General features: G+C 43.2%; 1 protein-coding gene across 1 annotated transcript in view; it reads right to left on the bottom strand.

The window, feature by feature from the left end:
- epha2b (eph receptor A2 b) overlaps nt 1-23,622 on the bottom strand; it is a 36,449-nt gene that overhangs the window by 5,603 nt on the left and 7,224 nt on the right. The window contains exons 4-16 of the mRNA XM_072449464.1: nt 9,652-9,807; nt 8,984-9,322; nt 8,457-8,587; nt 8,176-8,344; nt 7,449-7,551; nt 6,844-6,899; nt 6,220-6,345; nt 4,855-5,040; nt 4,711-4,772; nt 4,414-4,623; nt 4,179-4,328; nt 3,758-3,951; nt 1,797-1,952 (exon numbers count right to left, since the gene is read on the bottom strand). Coding sequence (XP_072305565.1) covers nt 1,797-1,952; nt 3,758-3,951; nt 4,179-4,328; nt 4,414-4,623; nt 4,711-4,772; nt 4,855-5,040; nt 6,220-6,345; nt 6,844-6,899; nt 7,449-7,551; nt 8,176-8,344; nt 8,457-8,587; nt 8,984-9,322; nt 9,652-9,807 — 2,038 coding nt within the window. The remainder of the gene's footprint in view (nt 1-1,796; nt 1,953-3,757; nt 3,952-4,178; nt 4,329-4,413; nt 4,624-4,710; nt 4,773-4,854; nt 5,041-6,219; nt 6,346-6,843; nt 6,900-7,448; nt 7,552-8,175; nt 8,345-8,456; nt 8,588-8,983; nt 9,323-9,651; nt 9,808-23,622) is intronic.

Raw genomic sequence — 23,622 nt, 5'->3', positions numbered from 1 at the left:
TAAGTACAGTTTCCAAGGTCTTTGCCATGTGTCTTTTAACTGAGGCAGTGACCCCAGGCCAAAACAACATGGTAAACATCTCCATGGCTTCTACATCATACAATCCCCACTGTATTTCTGAAAATATCCTATTGTAGCTTTACATAATCACACAATAAAGTGCTGCGTGTTTCACATTTCTACTGCGACATTGTTGTGGTTGTTTACATTAGAAAATATTGAAGTGGTAAATATAATTTGTCTGGTAGACCATATTCTATTCAGATCAAGCGTCATCCAAGTCGCTCTTACAGTGGTTGCTGCCATTGAGGTTAAAAGATGGGCGTTTCTACTATGTCCACATTCTTTTCAAATTATCATTGGCCTAATATTCCACAAACAGTAGTTTCCAATCCCAATCATTGGTAAATCCCATGCTATTTGAACGTAACGCGCAACATAAAGTGTAAAATTGTGATTAATCCCAGTTGAATGCGGCTCTCCACTGTCTCCTCGCATGTCCCCGGCCCGACCACGTCTCCGGCTCTCAGGGCGTCTCATGTGGTCGCTCCGGAGACCCTGGCCCTCGTTAACTCTCCTACCCTTCCATTATGTGCTCAGCTAAAGCATCGCTCCCTAAAGGTTAAGCCTCGACCATTAAATTCTCCCTTACACACACAGGACCTTCCAATTGCTCCAGACGATGCCATTGTGGAGTTCACAGGGTGCGCTCTGAGCTCACCTCCTCCGTCTTGCTAAAAGCACAAACATGCCCACTTCCAGGCTCTGCTCTCGTCCATCTCCCTCAGCAGACTAATCTACCCCGGTCCGCGCCACTTTAAAGTCGGAGCCGTGCCCCCCTCTGGCCACAGCGTCCAGCAGCCTTGGCCCAGTGTGAGCTCCGAGCGAGGGATGAGACCCGAGTGGAGTGAGAGACAGAGAGGAGGACAAACCGCCGACCGCAAATCAAGCCCTCCTCCCACATTAGTTTTTCCATATCAACTATTTCTCATGTTGTGTGGAAATACTTGTGTTGGCTTGCAACTTTTAGGTTACTTTTGGGAAAACATAAACCGCTAAAGGAGCACATTCTTATGCTAAGTGCTGGCTCCCAGGAGTTGCATAATAGGTCTCAGATTAGAATGGGTTACTTATTACTGATGGCAAATTACAGTACGGCTGGATTCTCTGTCTAAACCTAATTTTACTTGACTTAAAAAATGCAAGGTCACGATGTACGACAATGTCAAATGTTTTTAAGTGGTTGGGTTTGAGTATTTCATGTGTGAAGGTTCATGATGTGTTACATACATTGACAAACTGGGAACAGCTTGTTGTGCAAGCTATCTTAGTTTTTTACTTGCTTCTTTTGGAATTTTAAATATTTATGAGTAGAACAAGTAAATGTTCTATTCGTTTGCATGTTTTTGCCTACACATGTGTTTGTTCATGTCTCTTGTTCAATCATCTCGCGGCAGGGCACAGCTTCTCCTTTTTCAGTATAGACTTAAGTGGACTTTGTGGCTAATTCCTAAACCAATTACACCATTGCCATGATGCCCCATTGGTAATGTAGCTATAATGAGTGAGCCAGTGATGTTTTTGACCATTTCTGAAAAGATCTGGATAAACAAGGCTGATAGAAGAGACGCAGAAACTGTTTGAAGTGTTTTTGAACTGAAAATGCAAATTCAATTAAAAAGAAACACTCCCAAAACACAACTAAAAACATCTTATAGTATGAACTGTAACTACATTTTAAAGGTTTCCAAAGACGGACCTCTGTTAGTTGTGATGAACAATTGAAAGACACTCACTCGTTCTTCATCTGCAGAACCTGGTCCATGGTGACCACTCCGGCGCGGGTAAAGTTCTCGCTGTACTGGCTCATCTTGATGGACTCTAGCCATTCTGGCACCGACCTGAAGGGGGAACCGTCCGAGCCGCTGGTGCTGGGCAGGCGGATGGATATGCTGCAGAGGGAGAGAAAAGTAGTTCCAAATGACAATAATCAACAGGCTTTTCCAGAAGAAAGGCAGAGGGCTGGGGTTGGTAATTACAGAGCAAGAACCGGTGTGGTAATCAAAACCAGTTGGAGCAGTTGGAGAAAGGCCATAAGGCAGAAAGACGCACCTTTCTCCTCTTCTCCACAACCAGGCCAACATTTAAAGGTGCACTATGTAACCTTTCTGGAATGGTCTGCCACCTGCTTCTCTCTATGCAAATGTTATAGTGACAGCAATGTCCCACAGTATGGCATTAAACGGATCTTGTATGTGTTCAATTGTAAGTGCAGGATTTATTTCTCTAATATGCCTCAAACTGTGAGTGGGCTCACTGCTCCATAGATCTGACCTGGTGGCATCACCTGTGTGTCTCCATGGAGAGATAAGTTTAATGCCATACTGTCAAATATTCTTGGCAAAGCAGTAACAGCTCCATGGAGACCAGCAGATGGTAGAACATCCACCAGATGTGTACCTTTCATTAAATGGCTGTGTGCCAATATTCTTGGGAAATAGCCATTTATTGTATTCAAAATACAGTTTAATTTTATTGTGCAGCTTTCCCAACTTATTTCCATTTTATTTAAGGAAATTATTAAATATAAATTAGAATAAAATAATATAGATTTGTAAAACATATTTTTTAACACTTTCACAATAGTTTGAATATAGTTTATATTTAGAAAAAATGGATTATACAAATTGAAAGTAAAGGGAGGCATAATTACTGGTGTAGTCTGCACACATTTGACCCGTTATCCCTGGGGCTAAAAGCCCTAACAGGCGGCCCTCTTAAAACCATTTACAATGTAACTAGCTTTGCTGCCTTTACATCGTAACTGCATATGACCAGCATCAAGAGTCCTCCTCTGTATTTGAGCTGAGTAACACACGAGTGCTGCCGAGGTCAGTCGAGACATAGTGAAAACCAAATTACACCCGTTTGAAAATGTCAAATCAAATTGAATCTCCATCAGAGCGTGTAATATCACATAACTCAGCCATATGTTGGCCTGTGGTGAGCAGAAAGTTGTAGGACTCAGTGATAACCTCCAGTGCAGTATAAATGTAGAGATCCCTGCTCCATTTCAGCTAAGCGCTCTCAGCTGTGGGTCTACGTTTAAATCTTTGGCCCAACTTTGAATTGTTTGGAGCTGGAGCAGGTCCAAAATCAATTCCCATAAGTACTGCATGGGGTATATACTTAAGAGTCTCAAAACAGAGCAACTCTGGGTCCTTTTAAACGTGCAAAAACAATAACAGTTATTGTATGGAATGATTATTCTACAAACAATCCTATGTTAAACAATGTGCCTTTCCACTTGATACAAAGGCTATACACATTAGAGGAATGACCACACCCATTTAGACCAAAGGTTACAAAAGTACAACTGGATTTGTACCAAGGTAAATTGCTTGGGAGCTATATTTACAGATTGGAAAAGATCAATTAAACCAAATGCTAGCCTAGTGTTTCCAAGCAGAAGAATCACTGCACGGATGTATTTTGAGGGAAGTCAAAGTTAACTTAATACGGTAACTTAAAATCCTTTGGTAAAGTTTAAACACATCTTTGAGTTTATAGAATTGTGACATAATCTCCTTTCAGGTATATGAAGTCAGTCCGGACCATGAGGAAATCTAGTTAACAGCTCAGACTAAATATAAACCTGATATAAGGCTTGGAGCTTCTGTGGATGGAGGCAGCAGCTGTACAGCCACTCTGAGACAAACGCACAAGTTATACAGAATACAGTGAAAATAAATGTTACCGTGGGTCAAAGTCTGCGATGGTCTTGAGGGAGTCGGGGCTCCGCAGCAGCTTGTCCAGCAGGGGCACGATATCTCCGAACTTTGGCCTCTTGGATCGGTCCTGGAGCCAGCACTGCAGCATGAGCTGGTACACGGCGGAGGGACAGTCCATGGGAGCGGGCAGACGGAAGGCCTCGTTTATAGCTTTCATCACCTACAACGTGACAAAAGACAAATGCAGATGTTGATGTACATGGAACCTACATTGTATTTCAACTGGTCTGTCCTCCATGTTCTCATCGCAAATACTGCTACTAACTGACCAACATTACGATATACTCTTTGTATGCTTCACAGATGAACAAACACGTTTCACAAATACAAGATTAAATATAAAAGTAAAGCCGTTTTGCCCGTATCTATCACTTCATGGACTCTCACCTCGTGGTTGCTCATGTCCCAGTACGGCCTCTCCCCAAACGCCATCACCTCCCACATGACGATCCCAAAGCTCCACACGTCACTGGCTGAAGTGAACTTCCTGTAGGCGATGGCCTCTGGGGCTGTCCAGCGGATGGGAATCTTACCTCCCTGTGAGCAAACAGAGAAAAAACAGACTTGTGTTAAGTCAACGTTGAATGCATGAATTCAAACCTGTATGTCCAGTGGGACTCACGCTGGTGGTGTAGGTGCCCTCAGGGTCATCCTCCAGTACTCGCGACAGGCCAAAGTCGGACACCTTACACTCCATCGTGTTGTTGACTAGGATGTTGCGTGCGGCGAGGTCCCGGTGCACGTAGCTCATGTCGGAGAGGTACTTCATGCCTGCGGCGATCCCACGGAGCATGCCCACCAGCTGGAAGGACGAGAACTCTCCATCGTGATCCTGGACAGGTCAAGAAGGCAAGGTTGAATGTGACTTTCTTCCAGCCGGTCAAATATTGCAATAGCATTATAGGGATAGTGGGCGGACCTTGAGGAAGCGGTCCAGAGCTCCGTTCTCCATGTACTCTGTGACGATCATGGCGTGTTTGACTGCACAGAGAGAACAGGGGTCAAACATCTGCGTCACACTCACTGACCGCTACACCAGTGAGAGCAGCAGTGTTGCGCCTACATTTAGTGACCACCCCCTCCAGGCGGATGATGTTCTGGTGTGAGAACTGGCCCATGATGGAGGCCTCGCTCAGGAAGTCCTGCCTCTGCTTCTCGCTGTAGCCTGGTTTCAGGGTCTTTATGGCCACGGCCACCTCCTTCCTCCCAGGCACCTTTAGGTTTCCACGGTAAACCTCTCCAAACTCTCCTGCGAGCATCAGAATATGACGTTTAATCTGACAGCTCTGTAACTGAAGCAAGATGTACGCCATTGATAAAGTAATACAGACGATAATGTATAACTACTTTATCAGTAAAGGAATTATACATCATCCTCTGTAAATGACCGGTCAATTCTCTAACTTTTGGTGATTATAAAGAAGTACATGTTTGTTTTGTTCAATGGTTGGGACTGGTATCTGCGAGGAGGAGCAGTGGCTCTACTCAAAACGTTCTACTGGAGCGCTCAGTCAGGTTATTTCAACTAGTGTTCAGGAGCGTGTCCTTTTGAGGAATTCAGATTAAGAAAACAAAATGACAACTGAAAGCCAGCCATACAGCTTCTGCTTAGTAAAACGAGCGGGGAGGGTTGATAAATGTGCTTGTCGTTACATGCTATCTGGAAGTAGAACGCACGAATTACATTGCACAATACTTTGACTACACCTGAAATCATCCGACTACCATACAATCTGTAATCTTTATGAATACATTTCTAAATAAGGTTAAAGTAGATCCGTTCAGAAGCGTTGGATACATAAAGGAAAAACAAAAACAAACCAGGTGACACTACCTTGATCTAAACTGCAAGTACATTCTTACCGAAATATAGCTTTTTGTCTTATTATTTGTGACTTGTACGTGGTCTAAACCTTTTTGCGGGTTCATATTTTTGGTCAGTTGACAGAGATTCGAGAACGAGTCGCGTGTGGCCACGTGTGTGTCTGCCCCGGGGGGCTCTGAGCGAGGTGTTCAGAGGGCGGCGGCCCCTCCATGCGGCCATGGGAATCAGCTGTCACACGAGGCCAGCCCGCAGTCGTGGGAAACAGAGGGAGGAGGGGCCTTTCCGAGCGCCCGTAGGTTCCGGGGGCTAAAGGTGGTCACGCTCCACTACACCGATCCTGCCAGAGACCCGCAGAGGAGGGCTCGGGTTGCTCCTCGGAAAAGCAAAACACCTTTCTTTGTAAACCATCTCAGCCCTGCATGCCGACAGTCACCACACAAAACAAACGCCGTGACTTGCGGAGCGGGAACGGCCTGACTGGCACTGACAAAGGGCCGATAATCGCACTAAAGCAAGCGCCGTCACCCGAGCCGCGAAGCCGAAACGCTCAATCCAAACACGGACTGGCGGATCGGGAAGGATCTGTCACCGCGCGTCGCTCACCGGCTCCGATCACTTTCTGCTTGCTGATGTGGTTGGGGTGGATCTCTGTGGCAAACTTCATGACTGCCGTGTTGGGGTCTTCATAGGTGTGAGGGTCCACGTAGGTCTTGAGAGGCTTCAGTTGTTCTGCAGGAAAATACACGAGACTCGGTGATCATTCAGGGCCGTAATACCAGGTAAAAAAGTGTCTAGATTCATTCATTCATTCATTTAATCAGTTCCATTTATTTAAGTGTTCAATCGTTTTCCTGCAAAGTCACACTTTACTTTGAGATATAGTCAAGTTGTCCTTTATTTTAATGTATGAAAAAAACAACTTAATCATAAATCAAATGTTTGTCTTCTACTGTTTTATCTTTTGACTCACTTTGTCTTCTTACAACATTCACAAACCTTCTCTCATTTTAACGATAATAAATCAGGGGATGTAATGACCTTGTTGTATAAAGTGTTCTGATGATGGCTTTTCACCACCAAATAGTTTTTAACTCGTGAACATGTATACGGAGATACTACTTTTGATTTCAACTTGAGTCTCTTCAAATCCAAAGCCTCATTAACACATTAAGCTAAATAAATCCAAGTCTTGCTTTCATTAAACCTGAAGAGCGTCAAAATTTGCACCTGAACTGGAGAAGTACGTGTCCTCTGGTCCTTGTCTCACGTGAGAGCCTCTCTTTCTGTAAGCAAAGACAAACAATTTACACATTTATATCCTTCCATCCACCAAAGCAAACAACAAGTCTCCATGTTGTATCATTGAACGGCAGCATTATCTGACTGTCGCTCATTGAAACCTTTATAAAAACCCGAGCGCTGTCTAGAATCCTACAGCTGCTCCTCTACTTTATTTAAAGAAAGCAGCTTTTTTGGTAAGAGTGTGTTTTCAGAGGTGAATTAGAGGCTGCGGTTGCACTGTATGAACACGGGTCGTCTTCACAAAGAGCTTCAGAGAGAGCCAGCTTCTTATCATCACAATGTCCCACTCCCACTCGTTTCCTTCCCAACGCACGCTGCAGAATAAACCCTGAGTAATGACAGGGCCCATTCAGTGCTGAGCCCTCCTGAACGGCCGCTGGTGCACACGGGCAGATAAAGGCAGGGCCAGAGGGGAGCTGAGGTGAGAGTGAAAGCGCCACAAAGGAAGCCCCGGAGAACGAGACAGGAAGCAGTCTGTGGCGCTACGGACCGGGCACTACAGAGGAGCAGAGGAGGGGAGGGGCACTGACCGTCTGCGCAGGAACAGCACCACGGCGACGACGAACAACATGGCGGCGCCTCCCAGCGCCGCGCCGAAAATGACAGCGGTGTTACTGGTGGTGAGGGAGTCCACTGAGGAGGACGGAGAGGGGACGAGTTTAGACAGTAATACTACATTTGACACACCAATAATTCAAGTTTGCAGATTTAAGGAGACATATTTAGCTTCTTCATCATGATAATCTCACTCGAAGTGGTATTTTGAGATGATGCTTGAGTGATCCTGCATTGTCCAGGCACCATTGCTCTTTCATCCATCCCAACTCTATATCTTCAATCCATCTACTTTCTTATTGATTTATAAAGAGTAAATAATTAGACGTTAGCAAAAATTATGAATACAAATATGTATTAATTTATTTATTTAGTTTATTTTGAAGTGTCGTTCCAAAATAACTAAATGCCAAAATCCTAATATCATAATATGTCTTATTTTATGGTTTGCTTCGATTTGATTTTAATGGTTTTATTATGAAGTACAAATTGAACACTTTTAATAGACCTTTTGTTGTTTTTTATAGTTTTGTGTTTGTAGTGTACATTGGAAACTGTTTCTGTTTATGAAATGTGCTGTATAAATAAAGCAGATTTGTATTCTTAAACTATTCCCCCCCAATACTAAGCTTAATCAAGTGAAAATAGCATCAGCTCATGATATCACACGTCAGTCACGTGATCACGTGAGTCAGTGCGTACCTTCAGACGAGGTCTCAAACTGCTCCTCCATGCTGGTGCCTTGGCTGCCGTCGGTCCCGACTGCCTGCACTCTGAACAGGTAGGCCGTCCCAGGAGCCAGGTCACTGATCTGCACCAAGTTCTTCTCCAGGATCAGGACTGTGTACGTGGTCACATCTGAGCTCGCATCCTGCAACAGATCCAAACCATGTTATAGAGGCCGAGGCGGTTTGAGCTGAACCACAGTTTATGATCAGCTGGTGGGCTGCTCCAGAGCAATATACAGAAGATTAGGGTCTCACATTCTTGCGGTACATGAGCTCGTAGCGGAAGGCACGTGGTGGGGTCCGATCTTTGGGGGACACAGCCCAGGAGAGGGACAGGCTGGTGGGCGTCCTCTCCACCAGTCTCATTGTGGTGATCTTTGGTGGATCTGAGTATAAAAGATTTTTGTGTGAAAAAATGAAACATTTGTAAAGACTGTAAACATGGACCTATGTGAGTCATGATTTGATGATGTTAAGGTAAATTCTTTTAAGACACATATGGACATTGGGAGATAGCAGTGTTGAAGTAAAACAGCGGTAAAGCTAGGCATCTGTACAATAATCGAGTGCATCACTTCCTCATTGAAAAAAATCTCAGATTAGTGTCCTGGAATGTAGTGAATCTCACAATATTGTGGGGAATGTATCATGATGGTACAGTTTGGTGAGTTGTTGTGGTTTCCAGGCGAGAGCAGATAGAAGGTGACTTATCTCACTTCCTGCTCTCATTTGGATTCAGAGTTTGCTCTGCACAGATAGCATCAGCCTTTATGGCCACACACCTGTGTACTGCAGCGAGGTGGTGAGGGCGGAGGTGGAGGGCTGCTGCTGAGCGTACACAGACACTCCGCTGTGGGCCTCCACGCTGAAAGTGTAGTTGAGGTGTGCGTCCAGCTCGCTCACAGACACTCGGGTATCGGTCAGATCTGTGCTGGACGGATCATAGCGGATCTTCTCTCCACAGGACTGGCACACGGGGCCGTCACAGCGCTGGCACTCCACACTGTAGGTGATGTCGGAGCGCCCCCCAGTGTCCTCAGGGGGGCTCCAGGACAACAGCAGCTTCCCGGCAGACAGCTGTGTGGTGCTGGCCACAAGGTTCTGCGGGGCTGACGGGAGGCCTGGCCAGAGACGGTTACGAGAAGTTAGACCACAGTGCAACTTCACACCTTTCCTTTACACTTGAGTTCAGTCCAACTACAGCTACTTGCAGGCAGAACATAATATAATACTGCAACTATTAAACATAACCAATATATCTACAGTAAACGCTTTCTTATTTTGTATTATTCAACACGTTTTATTTTATATATAACATTGAAAGCTAGTGTCAAATCTCGACAATTCCATAACGTTTTACACAATTTTTGTGACTATGATGTACTAAATGGAATAATAATAAGAGTAAATGTGCCTTGAAATGCCATTTAATACTTTGACGGATGTTCACCTGAGCAGGGGTCCATCTCTGAGTCACTGGGGGCCCTGTAGTAGCCCTCCAGACAGGAGCAGGTCGCCGCCCCTGTCCCTTGCTCTTGGGTGTTGGCGGGACATGGCTGACACTTGTCCCCGGACGCAGAAGGCTTGAAGAAGCCCTGTGGACATTCTGCAAACACAAGACAGGACATTTGCATGAGCACGTGATGACCAAAAGCCACACTCTACACCCGCCGCCCTCTGATGTTGAACCTGTCCGAGCAGACGAGGACACGGCGGGGACAGGTTATGGCGGGCGGCACACGTGAGGGACTCTGTTATGTTGACTCTTCTCACTCTAGAGCTCCTTCCTGCGTGACTGCCACTCCTTTACGAACTTATCAACCCCCTAAGAGCTGCTCCTCTGCCGTCTGTCTCAACAAACACAACCAGTCGTCCAGCATTCCTCAGCTCAGAGCAAGGCCTCAGCGCACTGCAAGAAAATATACTCCCCTCCTCCTGCTCCTTCAGCATTTGGCACAGCACAACCTTGTCGAATATTCTTTGACGAACAACAGCTTTAAGGCAATAAAACTAAGGCTTTACACAGTATTTCTTTTGAGTTGAGCAAGAGTTTGTCCTTGACCCTTAAAAACCCTATAATCACTTAAGAATATCTCCATTTCAGCACTATTATTTCACCTGAGAAATCCCAACTTCAATATGTCAAAATGGTAGTTTATCATATCTGTGTATCAATAGTATATCCTGTTTTCTATTTGCTTGTTTGTACTGCATTCACTTGTAGTACTTTGACCTACTATTGTGAGTTCCACACCCATTCACTACAACATGAATGGAAGAGATCAGCCTTATGAAGAGAAGAGAATAAAAAGAGACTACCGGTAGATACAATAAATGATTAATTACCTCGGTGACTTTATGGGCTCAACTTGTCGACATGTTATAGCCATTAAAATGAAAAAGAAAACATTTAAAGTCGATCTGAAAGCATTGTATAGACCTACTGGGATTTGTGAATGTCCAAGGACTGGAAATGTTTCCAGATGAATAGCAGAATGTAACAAAGTAAAGGTAGCTGGAAGGTGTATTGAAGTTTAGATGATATTATTTGAAGATATGCAAAATGTGAACATGTTTTAACACATTTTCTGCTGGACTGACATAATCGTATCATCTGACAATCGTTAATGGAATACAGCAAAAAAATATCTAGAAACAGTATATCACCCACATGTAGTAACTGGTAATGCTTTAATTGCACTTTATTTTTTTGTTTTGAATAGTAGGATTGTTTTGTTCAGAATTCACATTTTAAACACGTTAAGGCCAGGGGCTTTAGAGAAATAGTATCTGAACCATTTCACAGCCTATAAGTAGAGGTGTAAAGTACATGGTTAACAGTACACAGTATTTCACACGATGATTTGTTTTACTAACTAGTTATGACAAATAACTGATAACAGTAAATAGTAGGACTGCCAAGATAATGATTGTTGCTGAAGAAAACATAAGACGATAAAGGATAATATAGATAATATAAATAATAACTGATTTGTGACATTAAAATACTCTATATAAAGTACGATTAGAGTACTCTGAAGTAAGATTATCCACACAAAAAATGTGTGTTTTATAAATGAACACAAGCTGCAATAAATGAATTACTATCAGAATGAAACACTTTAGTAGTTTGTTTGAATCTATAATGAACCATCTACAGTTTATATTTTATCATAGTAGAGGAAAATAACAAAATGTCCCGCACTATTACAAAAAAAGCAATGATAAATATTGATCATTTATTGAAGGATAAGTTGATATATAATTATCTTGACAGGCCTCGTAAATAGTGAAAATTGCGTGCAAATGTGAGGTTTGTTGGATGTAGTTTGATTTTTTTTTTTATTATACTAGCAGGGTGATAAAAGACCAAAAATAAAGTTGCGGTCACCCTTTCCTTTCGGGGTCCACATGCAGACTTTGGAAACTCTATCGCTTTTGAAACTCTATCAAGACGACACCCTCGGCTCGGCTCAGAATAAAGAGGTGTAGGTAGTGCGTCCAGCTGTGCGCGGCAGCCACGCTGAAATATGAACTTAATACAGTGTGAAGAGAGCCGCCCCGCAGAGTGAGAACGAGCCGGGGCCCCGCTCACGACGGGCCCCTCACACCCTCGTATGCGCTTCTCTTCGTTCGTTTACAGACATGTCCCAGGACCACTTCAGAACTAGGGATTAGGCCCGGCCTGTCACCTGTTCATGTCACTTTCCAAGCACATGCAGCACACACATGTTTGCTTCCTGCTCCATGGCGTCGCCCTCAGCACTAAACAGCCCGACACCAGCAAGAGAAAGTGCATGTGTAAATGAGAGGTGGTGCTCCCAAGAAAAAGAGAAAAAAAAAACACTTGGCAAAGATATAGTGAAAGTAACACGTAACAGTGGCAAAACAAACTGTTAGAATTGGTTATGGAAGATAAAACTTGTAGATATTAGTCATGTGATAGCTGTGTTGAAGCACGTCGGCTGTGACAGAAGGATCTCTGCTTCACTGTGGTTCTTCCCTGAGGTTTTTACTTTCTCCCACTGGCTCTGTTGTTTTTCCTGGCCGAGAAGGAGGGTCTAAGGACAGGGGATGTTGGGACATTTGTTAATTTCCTATGAACATTGTTGAATCTGTTTTTCACTGTCGCCCTTCAAGGCAACTGCTGCTGTGATTTTGGGTGTTTGAAAAATAAACTGAATTGAATTATGTCTTTACGTGTAAGAACCTACTGTGTATTGGTTGCAGTTTTGTGGTTAAAAAAAAAAAGAGAAAGTGTCCCACTCCTAGATCAGGATGTCACAAAATCAGATTTTTGCATTACGATTATTGTGAAAAAAAAACATTTAACGCACAATTTAACAATTATTCATTATTATTGAGACGGTGAAATTCTTAACATTCCTCAAGTTTGTGACTGGCTGTACTCTCTGAAAGACCAAATAAAATTAAATATGACCAAATCCACCGGATAAAAAAGTTATTTACATTTAGGTCTATTCTTTAGACTATAGATTGAACTCAAAATACTTCATTTTGCTTCTAAGATTGTTATTTTTTGGTTCTTACAATTATATAGTGACCTGAATAATCACTATTATTGATTAACTGAATAACCTTGACATCCCTACACCTGGATCATCACAAATAACAAGTCGACAATCTAAATGTTGACAAGTTCCAACACAATATAGAATTGATGCTCAAAGCTGCCGACCCTGGTACAACGTATTATTTATGAGATCCCTGTCTACAAAGTGATACAGACAGCCAGGGAGAATCCATGTAACATAAAGTCAAAGACAAACAGTAGATTAGATGTCAGATTCCAGCGGCACAGCAGAGACAAGCCAAGGACGAGGAGCAGGCCGATCATGTTCTCAGGCTCCTGCAGTTGTATGTGGCCAGGCTCACATCAGAGGATTAAGGTTCTGTACTGACCGGAGAGCAGGGTGTCAACGTCTCAGGGTTTTCCTCTTCCTAAGGCACCAAAAGCAGAACCATAGGAATTTATTGCTAGGGCTGGGCGATATTTCTGTTACAATGTGCATTTTTGTCAAATCCTCATATTGTGATTCAATGCTTTTCTGTGCAATGCTTCTGTACTCAAACACAACATCTTTCCCCCCACCAACACCTATAATATTCTTGGGCGTCCTTCATGCTCTGAGTGGGAGACTGTGGACAGGGAACATGGCTTTAGTTACATCTTAAAGGCCATATGAAGTTGTTAATGTACACGGATTGCAATTAAATCAAAGTTGTGGTCTGGCTGTGAGGAAATTGTGATAATCCTTTTTTTTGGCAGATCGCCCATCCCTAATTGCAATCATGCGTTTCAGGCACAAATAAGGCTGCCACTTATTATAATAGTGTTAATTTAGCCTGGTGCTCTTCCCCCAAGACATAACTTGTCTAAGAAACCATTCTATCAATCATCAGACATATAAAAATCAGTTTTCACCTAACGTAACACTACACTACCTTCATAGTTTCTACAATGATCTACATGAGTTTGACTTAGGTATGTCCCATTTGAATAAGAAAGCTTAGCGCTCTCGCATCTGCTTTCTATATTTGAGCACCACTACCTCCATGAGCAGTTGATTAGCTCATTTATCCATATCCAGTAAAAAGCTCGGAGCATAGCATTGTTATAAACATTCATTAGTCACAATATCAGTCACACATCACAATAGTGAGCACACTTACACTTGCATTCACCTCAGCTCAGTGGAAAGAGCCAGCTGTTCGCCTCACAGCCGCTGCTACTCATTAACAGTCCCGGGACAGCACAGAGAGGTGGGACAGGAGGGGCAGGAGAACAGAGGTATACTGTATCCTGCTGAGGAAAGAGTGAAAAGACGCCGGCCCCACTCTTCCACTGAGGAGGGGTGACAGCTGCCACCTCTTACCCCAACTCCTACGCTGCTCCTGCCTGCTCCTGCTGCTCCTAATCCCCGAATTCCTTTCCTCTCTTCTCTCCTCCTCAGCTCCCCAGAAAGGCGCCCGGCTCACCCATTAGCCTGGCCATTCATAGCTGACCAGCGGGCCTGCAGAATGCCACGCCATTCAAACGCTGACAGGAAAAACACACAGGCAGGCAGCGTATGGGAATAGCCCAGTGCCACATGGCAGCAGAAGACAGAAGCATTGGGCTGCGGCGCGCTCCAGCCTTTCCCCAGCACTGCCTCTATAATCAGAGCGCATTCCTGTGCACACCACCGCCAGGACACAGTCACAGAGTCACTCACACAAGACAGGATCGTTCTAATACAAGAGGTGGAACATTATACGTGTCGAAGGAAACGTAAGCAACAACGCACAGAGGAAGAAGGACGTAATGACAATATAACGTTATACCAGGCATGTGTGAGGCATTACTTCTGTTCAGGATTCAAATGATGTCCCCCTCATTTTGTAGGGATGTCAAATGAATTTTAACATTCATTGGGTTACGTCATAAGGCGCTGGTACAGCTGGCAGCCCGGTGTAAACGCTCTCTCTTCTTTCTCACACTTATTGTGCTTTATCTCCTATATTTTGTAAATATAGTTAGTATATTTTTTCTATTTTACTGTACGATAGGGACACGCGCTGGAATAGTTTTTTAATTCAACTGTTTTTGACTTTTTTTCGGCTGGATTTGAGCGTTTTTCGTTGCGTTCGTTGTGTTGTTGTGACGTGAGCTAGCTCCGAGCGAGCCCACCAGCCCCCCCCCCGCGCCCTCCGGCCGCGCTAAAGTACGGCGTGTCGTCGGTACACGTTTATATACACGTTTATATGAAAGAGGAACTTCACCAACGATCGGGACACGCACTGGAATCGCTTTAAATTAACTTGTTTTGACTTTGTTCGGCTGGATTGAGTGTTTTCGTCGTGTCGTTGCGATGTGTCTTGGCTCTGAGTCCCCCGGCTCCGGCCCCGCCCCCCGGCCCCGCCCCCCGGCTCCGGCCCCGCCCCCCGGCCGGCGCCGTACCGCGTTTCCACAAAGGAGGAACTCATGAAACTGCGGAGAACAGTCGTCTTACCCGGAGATCGTCACGTTATCCCGTCGCAATACTGACCTAACCTAATACTGATGTGCAATTCTGTCATATGTGCAATTGCTGTTGGAATTCATGTGCAATTCATGTGCAATTACTGTGAAATTCATGTGCAATCTATGTGCTGTCGTGACACATATTCATGTGCAATTACTGTCGGGATCACATGCAATGGTATTTATTTATTTATTTGTCTATGGGAGTTTTTATTTATTTATAGGAGATCTTCTACTGAAAGTGTTTTTCAGACTTCCTATAAGTGATCTGTTCTTCTGTATCTACCTCTGTATCTACCTGCGTTGCACCAATGAAATTTCCCCATGTGGGACAATAAAGGAATATCTTATCTTACAGTAATGCTTGCCTGGAATTCAGACCCGTTTTCTACTATTCTGTACAGAGGAATGTCACTCTGGGCACCACCGTGTCTGCTGAAACTCAGGTCAGACTCGGGTTGACACATGGGGAAACGGAGGAGCTCATTCTCAACAATCAAGTCATCGATCATTGAGAACAAACTTCTCTCAACTCATATTACCAGTCATTTTTCTCCAGAGCAGTGTGTTTTTATTCAGCAGATCATGCGTGTTCCTGAATCCAGGGAGATAAACCCAGACTCACTTCATGTGTTGGAGAAGAACGTATGGATTCAGCATAAGTGTGACAAAGCGACATAAGTGAACTTTGTAATGTGTGATTGCACGATAAAACTTCCAGGTAGTTTTAAATTTGGGACTGCTGCTACACAACAGGAAGCAGGAAGTGTAAGGCTGATGCAGCACTTCCTTCCGAGCTTGGCCAATCAAAGCACGGAAACTCAAGCTTGGCCCTGAGACAAGAGGACACTATGGTAGTGTGGCAGGAGACTGACAATACTTAACTGGAGATAATCGTGGTGTATGCTCCGGGTAGAGGGCAGTCAATTACATAGTTTGTTACTTTATGTAATCATTGTTTTAACTCATGAACAAGCAGCCGACTGTGGTCTAGGAAACATGTGACATACTTTTACATACAATGTTCTGTTGATTTAGTGCTTGTCAGGGTAGATAAGGTTAAATGTTGATGTGATGTGTGTCACATGTTGAGGATAAGTTAGAGTAAACATCTGAAGCGGTGCTGGTGAGGAGGCCATGTGTCATTGTGCTTAGTGAGGGCCAGTCAGCTTCAGGAGCCACTCTCCAAACACACGTCTCCTGAGCTGAAACATCTGACTCACTTTTTCCTTTCCTGTTTCTGTTCTGTTTGTCATTTAGGGGCCCAATGTCTTGAGTGCTTCTGTGTTTGTTTATTGAGATTGAGTGCAAGGGCCTCAACGTTGAGGGGCACAGTGGCTTTGGACTGGCCCCTGAAGGCCTTCCCAGGTTTGTCGGTGCAAGTTAAGATGGATGAGATGGCGACAGTGATGAATGTGTGCTAGGATAGATGGATGAATGGGTAACATGGTGGCTCAGCAGCCCAGAGTGCCCTCAGCCCTACAGGGGTAAGTGCTATGGGGCCCCCAAAATAAAGCTCTGCACTGGGCTTTTTAAGGCTGGGAGGTCAAGTCTGCCTCAGGCGACTGCTGAGTTAAACGGTGTATGGCTTACAGGCAGCCGCTGGCCAACTAAAACAAACATGTTCAGAGGCGAGGGAACTGAGTGCTCACTACAACAGAATGTGGTCAACCAAAAGTTTGTAAATGAAATGTATGACTTTGTCAAACAAAGATTTACTCAATGTATATGCTATGTCAAAATACAATTAGAACAGGAGTACATAGTGCCTCAAAGCATGTGCATGGATCACATACATATGTGGGCCGCCTGTACAACAACAGTGTGTAATGGTAAAAGCTTTTACAACTTAACCAGCTTTTTCAGAGAAAGACTGTTTGTGCTGATGGACCAGTTAGTCACCAAACACGTGAGCTTACTTGTAGCACTAACCTAATTTTTTTTTGCTCACACTCTTCATATTATGTTAAATGCCAGAAATGTAAAATATATTTGGAGACATCTAAAAACAAATGCGTCCGCCTGCCCGTCCGAGGGAGTGGGATCTCTCCTTCACTGTGGAACTCCTGTGGTTTCTACTTTATCCCAAAGAGATTTTCCTTGCAGAGAAGGAGGGGCTAAGGACAGGGGACTGTGGGAAATGTATCTAAGGACAGGGGACCATGGGACATTTGTCTAAGGACAAAAGATGCTGAGACATTGCTAAATTCTAATATTATTTAATCTGTTTTCACTTAAGCAAGTGTATTTTGTTCACTGAGCATTTCTGATTGTGATTCTGACTTCGATCACTGCTGTTGTGATTTTGAGCGTTACAAAAATAAACTGAATTTGATTGAATTAAATATATTATGCAGCATTTTAGAATTTTACTTAGAGGTATATTTAGCCAAATGTTTTTTTAACTGCACATTTGATTAACAAAGCCCTGATGAGCTACATAGACCAATGTCATATGTGAACTGAACACATGCAAACATGTGTTTGGACAAAACAATCTTAGGCAGGTCCAACTCATGTCATCCTTTTGTTTTTGAACCTGCACAGCAGCATATAAAGCAGAGCATCTGGACAAAGTTACTTTTGCAGAAATGGTCTTGCACTCCTGGTCTGTGCGAGAGCAGCGACCCAGCCCCCTACATCCTCTCTTTATTTTCATTCCATTGACCAGGGTCGTAATTGCAATATGTCATGTCATATTGTTTGTATGCAGACTGACAACTTGTCATTAGCATTTTGGTGGAGTAAGTTAGCAGTGGAACAATGGGGTCTCTGATGGGGGAGGGGTCCTGTAACCTGAGCATGTGTGCTCGGTGGAGGTGATGGTGTCAGGGCAGTCAGTGCTGGGGAGGGGAGCAGGGTCTGGGGAAGTGTGGGACATTAGGCTGGGGATTAACAGAGCAATGGAGCAGCTGTAAGGGCATTACATCTGTTTTACAATTGCACTCAGGCTTTCATCTGGGGCTGTTAACAAACACAATCAATTCCAGCATGGGCTTTCTCCTCTGGCCGGCTGTGTCCACTCCTGGAGAAGGGAGAGGGCCGGGCTGTGAAATGTGGGCTCAAGGTACATAATAAAACATGTCCAACAGGTTGTGAGTGGAAGCAGGCGCTTGGAGGAACCCCTCGCACTGACACTTGTGCTTTAGTGCTGCAGATCCGTCTCGGGCCGCAGACAGCTCTTAAGAACACTTTTCAAACGGCTCTGGAAGAATGTGACTGGCTTCTCGTCTGTCTTGTCTCAACCGAGGACATGAATTTTACAACAAGACCACAGTTGAATTATTTATCATCCTTATTGTGATTGGACGGGGCACCACTAATTTCACTTGCAAGAAAAATATGTCCACATGTTCCAAACATAACACAATGGACTCGGAATAAGCTGCAGCATCAAATGAGCCGACTAGTGGTCAGATTACCTATGGACTTTATCTGTTTACCGTCCATTTCACTGGACTTCTTTGAGACACAAGCTTGAATACAGCCAAGGCAAGGTTCTTTTTGGATGTAAACAATGAAAATACCAATTAAATTTGTTATTATTTATCATTATCATCATCATTTATCATCATTTATTATTGTCAGTAGAATGTAGTTTGGCACATTGTTGTGGCATTGTGCGCTTTGTACAGGCAAATCTCATGCAAACTATGGCTTTGAGGTATTTCCATAGCAAAACAAGAAAAGTACCGGGTTCAATGAGTTAAATAATAACATGAATAATGCATAAAAAGGGGATCTTAGATGTCCTGTGTGGGAGGGGATAATTAACTGTGTTGCTATAAATGATCAGGTACTGCACAGCTCTGGGCAAACCCTTCAGCAACACTGCAGCAGGCCCGGTCCAGACGACCTGGTGTAAAACTCAACACCGTTTCACTTCCAGGCCTACAGGTCACACACTGGACCCGTCTGCTTCCTGCTTTCATACTGAGGAAGGACAAAACTGGGGCCAAATGCACCAATAAACAAACTGTCACGCCGACAGGGCTGCAGAATGAAGAGTGGCTGAGTGAGGTCCCACAATGGAAGGGCCCTGGTCGCGGGGTCAGCAGTCACTGGGGGATTAGGTGACCTCCGGTTTCCGCTGGGCCTGTTAGCGCCGCACAGAGAGGGGAAGGAAAGTGCTGATCTCACACAACAGTCATACAACACAATGCAACAGCTCACATTCTCTGCACTCACACACATTTAGGTTCAGGAATGTCACTGTCCGCACCACTGCTGTAGTAGCACTGTGGATCCTTTATGAGGCCGAGGCTCTGTTTAATGACCACGTTGACACTACGGATGTCACCATAATTCTGATAATCAATTATAGGTAATTATTCAGGTCAAAACTTAATTATGAAAAAAAATAAAAAATTGTGAAGCAAAAATTAAGCAAATTTTACTAGATTACTGTGAGACAAAAAATGGGGAAAAAAATCCTGAATTCAGTTTCATTTGCATCTTAATACACCTGTAATCCTGTAGAAGTGACCGACTTTATGAAATCAAACTTTCTGAATAGTAAGTGCAGTGGTAAAAGTGGTCTTGGTCAAGGGCACAATGGCAGTGAATGCACAAACTGGTAGTAAATTATGTATTGAATTATTAGAGATGGACCGTAAGGATAAAATTAATATAAGATTTTTGGGTTATCTCAATGCTGATGATCAGGTGATATTGTAGCAATCCATCAGAAATGTGCCTTTAAAAGTCAAAATAACAAAATTAACCAGTGCAGAAAAATCCCCACAGATTTCCCATATCTGGAAGATTACACTGGAAGTTTCTGTTTCTGATTGTCAAATGATGCAATCTTTAAGGCAACAGTTTCAGTATTATAAAATGTAATAAATCTGCCCCCGCCGATACTGAATGAGCTTGACATTCTTAATGAACACTGGCCGCCTCTCGGTTTGTTCTCTAAATGACACCACATTGTAGCTCGCAGTAATTAGCTGTGAAGAGTCCAAAATTGCTTCACTCGAGACTAATCACTATGTTGAGAAAACGGTCAGAGGTCGGGGACAATAAAGCAGGATATAATGCGCTTAACAAATAGAGAGTTCTCATGAAGTTTTTAGAGTGGGACGCTTTAAAAGTGCTTTGACCCGGCTCTAAAATGGGAACTGGTGGATTCCCACTTACAACAGATGTGGACAGTCAGCACTTTTAAACATATCTTGTGGCCACAGGGAGAGAAGCTGGAATTAGCCCAAGCCCCATGTTGTCTGATCCAAAAGTACCATCATTTTAGAGTTGTAAGGAGTCTGTGAGGAGACATTATTGTGATTGAGAGACTGAGACAACACCACAATTAATTGATTGTAAATATTGTGTCCTCCACTAACACTTTTGAGAAGTAAAATGAAAATAAATGTACCTTTTAAACATCAAAATACGGCTGACTGCAGTGATCTAGATTAAAATCATACCCAGTGCATCGAGTAGTCGACTAAAACGTGTGGAGCTGGCAAACGCTAGAAAAGTTTGAGTAAACTAAGTATTCAGAAGTAAAACGAGACAATCAGAGAACTCTGGTATATTGGTAAATGGCAACAATGGGTATATGAAAATATAATTACGTTTTTTTAAATATTAATTTTAATATTTGTGTCGGTTACTGCAAATCCAACTGTTGACATTTCACAGGTTGTTTTCACTTTATTTTGAGTTGCCTACAGACAATCTGAATTTGATCTTAATCCGATGAAGATAAAAGAATCCGCTGCGTTCACATATCAGTTTTCAAGCGTGACTTCACACAACCTTCTTCAGAGACATTGAACACCAGCGATCAAGATTAATATCATCTTTTAAACAGGATCAAAGTCTTCCACCCTCCACCGATGACACTTCCCCAGCACGTTTGATTTATGCTCGACCATATTCAGAGATCACGATGGCATGAGCTGTGCCTGTTGCTACATTTCCTGTCATCTCCTCCGCAGTGATGTTGTGTGTTAACTCCCAGCGACATGACGGTGCATGACTCCCAAGTGCGAGCAGAGCAGCCCCCTCCGGCGCCGGAGAGACGATCAAGAAACAAGCCCTGCACCTCAACGAACACAATCCCCGCTCACTTTAAATGCTCTAATCTGCCGGGATCACGCGCCGCGGAAAGTCAGTGGAGCAGAAAATTTGAGAGTGCGGATTATCCCTTCGGAGTGAGATGATTCCATTATGTGAACTCCTAAGACGCCTAAATCAGAGCGGCGTTCGTCAGTCTCTGTACACTTTAGTCAGATGGGAGTAAAACTGTTGCTTCAGATGAACAAGACGGCCGCAGGTACAGAAACATAATCACTGTTCAGGCAGTGGAAGAGCATTATCAGTGAATGGAAGTATAAGTCATTTGTTAACCATTCACACACAGGTAATTACACATTCCATTCGAGCAATTTGGCATGTCACACAAAAGGTGAGCCATTGTAAAGCATATTGAACACCAACAGTATTAGTCTGAATTTGTGAATGAGAGTATATTTTTGTTAAATTATTCAATCAACAACTTATTTCAGTTATAAATGTAATAATTTGCAGAGGTCGTCAGCCAAGGAGCTTTAGTCAGTGTTCTCTCTCTACAGACTTTACTATCCTGTTGTTTAAACCTTTATCATGCTTTTGTGGGAGATTACATACACATTATAAGGAATTTGTAAACTTATTTGTTGTAAAAAACAGGCTACTATCAGTAAATGTGATAGACATACTGTAGATAATTTCAATTCATCATTTCATTTCACCAAAAGATACATTTGAAGCTGCAGTACCTGACCTTTTTTTGTAGATGAGCTTATTTTGTGTTTTCCACCAAAGCGTATTTTGTAAAAGCAGCATTTTATGACATTCACGTGCTGTTCTAAAGCAACGCACGTGGCTTTAAATGAATGCATGTGAATAATAACGACGTTCCAAAGGGTTTGTGAGAGCTAGAAACCAGTTGGATAAGTCTACTTCTGGTGTGAAAATCAGGCACTTGAGAGAATGAGAATTAATGTGCAACAATTTGAACACCGATATAAATAAATGCTCAATCATTACTATTTTGTCAAACTTTTAACATATAACTTTGCACACACCCGCACGCCCAGACCAACACAAGTCACGTGGCAGCCCAGAATGCAGCTTTCTCCACTCTCCGTACTTGTGGTATAAATATGAAGTGGGCTTTACACAATAGTTTTGAGTGTCCCCGAGGGGCCGTGTGAAAGGGGACCTGCGCCCAGCCAAAAATAAAACCAGCGCCATCAGTCAACGCAACAAGAAACCAACTTGAGTCTGTTTGTTGAGCTTGGGATGTGGCGCATACCTTTTTGAATAAACTATTGTAGGTTTTTAAGATAAGATCGAACAAACGGCTGAACGCATCAGTCTGTGGCTTGTACGGGGAGAGAAGAGATGTAGCACAAAGGGAAAACGCAGGCGGTGGTTAGAGTTAGTTTTAGGAGCACACACCCAAGTCAATTACTAGGCATGCAGATCACTCACCACAGCGCGCAGGCAGAGGACTACTGTTACATCATGTGAGGACGGGGACGGAAAGACGGGATGAGAGGCCGGAGACAGAGGCTAATACTGGAAACACTTTGGCACTTCGGACGACTGACTTACTGGAATTTAGAGGATCCAATATATTGAGCCAGGTTCACCCAAACACAGGCTTGAATCACTCACGCCACTCTCAGAATTTAGGAACATTCCTCCCATCTCCACCATGTAATGTATTAGTAACTATGAGACCTAGACAATAGTGAAATTATTTTTGTGTTGAAAGAAGATCAAATTGCGTAAGTAATATATCAATACATGCAAAATGTTATTTGAGGATATTTTTGAAGGGTTCTTTTCTTTTCATTGCTGATACTTTACAAGACGCAACACTTTTATTTAAATTACCATTTATAGTTGCTGCAATGTGATTGGTCCATTACATTTTAGAGAAAGTTTCAAGAGTAGGACTGACGATGTTTTGAAATCAAGACGTTTTCACTTTAATTTGAATGTCATTTTCAGTCAAAGGAGATGGTTTGAGAAACTCAACTTAAAACTGCTCTGAGCCTACGAAGCTCGAAACATCTTGATTTTTAACACATTGTCCGGATGACAACCTGCCTACATTTATAGTTTGTAGTGTCAGAGCAATGTCGTACAGTTAAAACACATTTTTGCATTATATCATTTTCTTGTATTGTTTTTTGTTAAACCTATCATGTTACATAGCATGTTAGACACACAATTGAACCATTCTTATCACTACCATAACTCTGTGTCTGTTATAAGTCAGCCTCAGGCCTGTCTTTACTCTTTAAAATGGCATTAGACCAGTCCAAACCAGAATTGCACATCAGTCCTCACTTTGGGCCTCACAAGTGCCCTGAGCAAGCTAAACGTTGCATATTGTGC

This window comes from Eucyclogobius newberryi, unplaced genomic scaffold (genome assembly GCF_026437365.1).
Source record: "Eucyclogobius newberryi isolate DKJ021-1_F unplaced genomic scaffold, fEucNew1.0.hap1 SCAF_17, whole genome shotgun sequence".
NCBI classification, from domain to species: domain Eukaryota; kingdom Metazoa; phylum Chordata; class Actinopteri; order Gobiiformes; family Gobiidae; genus Eucyclogobius; species Eucyclogobius newberryi.
This window is presented reverse-complemented; position numbering and strand designations above follow the sequence as displayed.